This window comes from Camelina sativa, chromosome 16 (genome assembly GCF_000633955.1).
Source record: "Camelina sativa cultivar DH55 chromosome 16, Cs, whole genome shotgun sequence".
NCBI classification, from domain to species: domain Eukaryota; kingdom Viridiplantae; phylum Streptophyta; class Magnoliopsida; order Brassicales; family Brassicaceae; genus Camelina; species Camelina sativa.
The window spans coordinates 13,437,170-13,443,257 of record NC_025700.1 but is presented as its reverse complement, the minus strand read 5'-3'; the positions used below and the strand labels follow the sequence as shown (position 1 = coordinate 13,443,257).

Genomic DNA, 6,088 nt, shown 5'->3' with positions numbered 1-6,088 from the left:
GTACCATCTCTTCACTAGCAGCATTAGTACAGCTACCACCATCAACGATCAAGGTGCAGACCTTGTCTTGAACCATACACCGGGTGTGGAAGAGATTTTCACGCTTCCCTCGATCATCTGGATGAGTCTGAACACTTAAAGCTCTGCGTGCTACTAACATCTCTCCCATGACTGTTGGTTCACCTTCTTCACCTAAATCAGACTCTGGTTCACTCTCTGAACTGTCTACAGGTACAATATCTCCTCCTTCTTGAAGAAGAAACATCTTCTTGTTAGGACAATCTCTGGAATAATGCCCCATCCCTTGGCATTTGAAACACCTGATATGACTTGTAGAGGTGCTACTCTTGGGCTTGAAAGCGATCTTAACTTCCTCTTTGACTGTGGCTGTCACGGGTTTGCTATCCTTGGTGAAGGCGGATTTACTGAACTCTCTTGGCTTGGGAATGTTAGGCGTAAACGTTGACCTCACTCCCTTTCTCTTGATCTGTGATTCAATTAGCTCTGCCTTATGTACCATTTCTTGCACATCTTCATAGTTCTGCAGCTCTATCTTGTCTTGAATCTCTCTGTTCAAACCTCCAAGAAACCTAGACATAACCATGTCTTCACTTTCTCTCAGATCAGCCCTGATCATAAGCATTTCCAGCTCCTGATAGTAGTCTCTTACAGACTTAGTGCCTTGAGTGAGACGCCTCAGCTTGTTAAGAATCTCTCTCTGGTAGTGTGTAAGCACAAACTTCTTTCTCATCTGCGTGACTAACTGTTCCCATGTAGTGATAGCAGGCTCTCTCTGTCGATGTCTATTGAGTCCCAACTGCTCCCATCATAACAATGCATAGCCATTGAATTCAGATATGGCTATCTTCACCTTGTTCAACTCATAGGTACCTTGAACTTGAAAGTTCGACTCCATCTTCCTTTCCCAGTCTAGATAAGTCTCTGGATCATTGGTACCATGGAACGAAGGATACTGAATCTTGAGATGATTCAGCTGCTGCCTCAAAGGATCATAATCCCTGCCGTGATCTCTGTTTCTGTTTCTCCTCATTGTCTCTTGGCTATGATCTGAGGCTTCCTCTTCTTCTGAATACTCTCTATCTGTATCAAAGTATATTCGATGCCCAGCTACTTGTTCAGCTCGTCGTGGGCGTGTAGGATCTCTACCAGTTCTTCGATGCTCTCTTTCTGTGCTTTGAGTGTTTCTTCTCTGATTGAAACAAGTCTCTCTTCCCCCAGTAGGTGACTTAGCTGTTCTGATCCGTGTATGTTTGGAAGAAGCTCCCACGTGTGCCTTTCCTTTAGCTAAGCGGAGAGCCTCATTAGGACTAGGCGGTTCTGAAGAACTCTGATCTGAAGCGCTAGTTGCTTGAGCTATATCTTTGATCTGCTTCTCAAACTTGTTACTGAGCTGCTCCATCTGTTGCTGGAACTGAGTAGACATTGTCTTGTTTGCTTCTGTTATTTGCTTAGCCATGGCTTGGTTCAAAGCTTCCATAGCTTCTGGAGAAAGCTCCATTGTACCTGCAAAATAAAGAAGAAAACTCGAAGTAAAACGTTCCTTGAGTGAAAGAACAAAATAAACTCTAAGACTCGTAATCTAGACACAAACGAACAACAAAAAAAACAAAAAAAACAAATCCTAAAACTAAACAAGACTTACAACGAAAGCTAAAACAACAAAGACTAACACAACAAAGAATTAAACAAAAGAACAAAATCAAAACAACACAAAACGAGATTAGGGTTTAGAATCGCTCAGCCTTTGGCACAGAGTTGGCTCTGATACCACATAATATTAACTCCCTAAGATGAAACTCTGATGGAGGCTGATGACAGGTAAGAGGCGACGTGGATTGATCGTGATGATGCACAAGTGGATTGCGAGTGACGGCAGGTGATGTTCGAGAGAGAAGAGCAATGATTCGATGGTGAGAAGTGTTAGATGGTTATATGGATTCGAAAATAAAGTGAAGAGTTTCTTAATCACAAAGTGTTTAGAAACTCGGAATCATGAACGCATTCACGAGTTCGGATTGAGAGAAGAAAGATTCAACAATACTTGTTACATAAAACTTCTTCGCTACCAAACAAGGAGGCGTCGCTTTTGGGTTTTATAATCAACCCTAAGGCTCGACACTCCAAACAACAGGAAGTTCAAAATAAAACAACAAGGCGTGTAAAGGAAATAAGAAAACAACGAAGCGTCTAGGTGATCTGTAGTAGTACAGAAGTCACTTGTATTAGTACAGAAGTCATGGTGACTTGTACATTATTCCCCATTGGTAATGACTTCTAGATAACTCGACGTAGTGATCCATTTGCCTCATTAAAAACCATACCGAGAAAACCCATTGGGACAAAACTCAGCTATGGGAAAAAGAGTACAAACTTCACACCTAAGTTATCTAGTTATCATTACCGGGTGAAGTCTTCAGGGTGGATATGTTGAAGACTTGGATCCTCGGTAGATTGAATGACCCGTCAGCTATGAGTTAATGAGCTTCTTTGGCCATCTCCTTAGCTCTTGAACGAGTGATCCTTCCCACGATCTCCGATTTCTCTGCAGCTTCTGTCTCCTTGCTCTCCGGTTTCTCTGCAGCTTATGTCTCCTTGCTGGCCACGATCATATCACTCTTGAAGAGGGTTTCGGGCTTGAAGTTAACTCATATTGTCAGATGTGCATATCCTCAGGAGGTAGTTGTGGATATAACCAAAGGTCAGGTGCATTTACCTGCTATTGTGTAGACGAGGCGCATAGTCGTACTTGCGGTTCTAGAAACAAGGGTAAGATTTCTTGCCCCCACATGTTCTACTTTCCTAATAGGTTCAGAAATAACCACCACTTTTCCCTTCCTCAAATCCCCCACCACCACAAATAATTAGATCATCTATGTGAGTCCCAATAACTCAAGTTTTAATTCAAAGTTCTCTATGTAATTGAAACTGATTTTATTATTTGTGCAGGTCGAAACATCAAGGCAAAAGCAGGTGCTTATTGTTTCCATATTTATAAAGAAACCTGATTTAATTACACCACTATAGTCTTATTATTCCTTGTTTATTTTTGTTTTCGTCTCAAGGCATTGGGGCTGCGTCTGCATTGGTGGGAGTCATTCTTATAGTTGCTGGTTTGTTCTGTGTAATCAGCTGCCAAAGGAAGACATCAGATGATGTGAGAAAACAGAACCTAACGGCCCTTATTCCACTCAAACACTATAGCTATGCGCAAGTACAGAGAATTACAAAGTCATTTGCCGAGGTGGTTGGGAAAGGCGGATTTGGAACTGTCTACAAAGGAACTCTTTCTGACGGTCGTTCTGTTGCGGTGAAGATCTTGAAAGACTCAAAGGGTAATGGGGAAGACTTCATCAATGAAGTTGCAAGCATGAGCAAAACTTCTCATGTCAACATTGTTACCCTCCTAGGGTTCTGCTCCGAAGGTTCCAAGAGAGCAATTCTCTATGAATTTGTAGAAAATGGATCACTCGATAGGTTCATCGCGAGAAAGACCTCAATGGGCATAGACTGGATGGCACTATACAGTATCGCTCTAGGAATTGCTCGTGGGCTGGAGTACTTACACCATGGCTGCAAAACGAGGATTGTGCATTTCGACATTAAACCACAAAATATTCTCTTAGATGACAATTTTTGTCCTAAAGTTTCAGACTTTGGCCTCGCCAAGCTCTGCGAGAAGAAAGAAAGCACCATGTCACTAGCAAACACAAGAGGAACAATAGGTTACATTGCACCTGAATTGTTTTCAAGAATGTATGGTCGAGTCTCCCACAAATCGGATGTGTACAGCTACGGAATGTTACTCCTCGAAATGATAGGAGCAAGGAACAGAGAAAGAGCTGAACAGAGCTCTGCTTCAAACACAAGCTCTATGTACTTTCCTGAATGGATATACAAGGATCTTGAGAAATCAAACACTAGAAGGCTTACTGAGGATGGAAACAGTACCGAAGAAGAAGAGGTGGTAAAGAAGATGATGCTTGTGGGTTTATGGTGTATTCAACCTTCCCCATCCGATCGCCCGGCGATGAACAGAGTTATAGAGATGATGGAAGGAAACCTTGATGCTCTTGAAGTCCCTCCTAGGCCTTTTTTTCAAATTCCCGCTGCGCCACTTCAAGAATCTTCTTCGCTCTCAGAGGATATTTCAATTTACACAGAAGTATGTTCCACAAATGTCTAATATAGAAGAAACCTTTTTGGAACCTATTAAAGCATGCATGAAAGCAGCAAAATATATTTATTCAAGAAATGTTACATATTGTTTATATTCCAGATTGTGTCACCAGTCATCAAGTAAACTGTCAACGCTAAGGCTTATTTCATTTTATCTGTCGAGATTATTTAGAGAAACCCGCGGAAAGTAACTCATTTTCTAACGTTCTGCGATCTCGCCCTCTAGCAGCTTGCTTTGATAGTGTGCTGCCAACAAATTTCGTTAGCTGTTTGATGGAATCCTGATAGATTTCAGGGTCTCAGTGACTACGTCATCTACCGTTACCTAAGGTGCATTGGTGAGAGATCCATTTCTACAACCTCTTCTTTGTGTGTCTATTAGTGAGATATTTTTATTTTTAATATAACTTAATATTTTTAATACAATTTTATTTGAATACTTATTTTGCTATTTTGTTTTGCATTTTATCTTCAATTGTATTAAAAATTGTTAATATTTTAAAAAATATTAAATTACTTATTAAATATATTTAATTTTATTAATTAGTTATATTTTATACCATATATCATAAGTTCAATAATAAAATTATAAATACTAATATAGTTAGTGAAAGCTTCACAATACTATTTTCAACTCTCATAATTTGTTTAATCATACTAATATAATAAATTGAATTTTAAATTTATTCACTTTATCTTAATACATTATAGCTAAAGTATTTTTATATCAAAAATAACATGGAAATAATTTGGTGTTTGATAACAAATTATGCACAATGTTGACTTTTCCAGTCTTATAATTCTTCCATGGTCGATAAGAAAAAGACATATTTTAATGTATGAAGAGAGAAAAAATTTAGGAGAAAGTATGGTTTAAGTTGACCAACAAGTCTCTGTCATTTCCACTCAAGATTTAACTCCATGTGTTTGGATATCTTCCTAAGAAAATTCTTAAGCAAATAATTAATTCACTTCTCTTTGCTATCTATTCAAACAATAATTTGAAATTAATAAAATATTAAATATTACATAAAACATGATTATTAGAAGCAACAAAAAAATATATAATTAGATTAGAAATGGTATATATAATCGTTTTTCTAATTAACTAAATATGTATATTCTTGTATATTGTTAACGAATTTAATAAATATACTATTAAAGCAGCAGTATTCATGTACCAGCTTTTGGACGATGATTTTGTTTTGATAGTTTTTAAATAAAATGGTTAATAATCAATAATTATTAATACATTAATATATTATGGCATTAAAATTTTCTAACCATTCAAATTAAGTTAGATCTCGCACAGGTCATTTAATACCCGATTATTTGATCCGATTTTCTCATCAAACATTATCTGTTGATTCTCAAAATAAAATTACATCTTGGCCACATATTTTTTCAATGGTTTTAATTAAAACCATATATTTTGATTTCCAAATCTTACAAAATTGCTTGATTGTCGAGATTATTTTTAACTACAAATCTAAAACAATCTTTTGGGATAATCTTACACATGGAATATTCATCTTTTAGTTATAACAAAACAAGAAACAAGATATATTTTGCTGAGATTATCAAATATTAACTTGTAAATGATAACCTAAATATATCTAATATCACTATAAATATAATTGTTCTTAACCATTCAAATATCTCACACCAAAACTTAACAAGAAACTTCTCCTCTTTTTTACGACAAACCAAAATAAAATAAAAAACACATCTTCTTACAAAATTACTATTCGATATTGCGGTGTGTTATCGTCTTACAAAACTATTATCCGATATTGCGGAGTGTCTATCCTCTTACAAAACTACTATTTAATATTGTGGTGTATTTGACTGTCTGTTTCTGTGAAAAACTACATTCTGCAAACTATTTACT

The 6,088-nt window shown here is 37.1% G+C and overlaps 1 protein-coding gene across 1 annotated transcript in view; it reads left to right on the top strand.

Moving 5' to 3' along the window:
• Nucleotides 1-4,346, top strand: part of LOC104750476 (LEAF RUST 10 DISEASE-RESISTANCE LOCUS RECEPTOR-LIKE PROTEIN KINASE-like 2.5) — a 12,051-nt gene extending 7,705 nt beyond the window's left edge. The window contains exons 2-3 of the mRNA XM_010472272.2: nucleotides 2,968-2,991; nucleotides 3,084-4,346. Of these exons, the coding sequence (XP_010470574.1) occupies nucleotides 2,968-2,991; nucleotides 3,084-4,204 (1,145 nt within the window). The 3' untranslated portion in view covers nucleotides 4,205-4,346. The remainder of the gene's footprint in view (nucleotides 1-2,967; nucleotides 2,992-3,083) is intronic.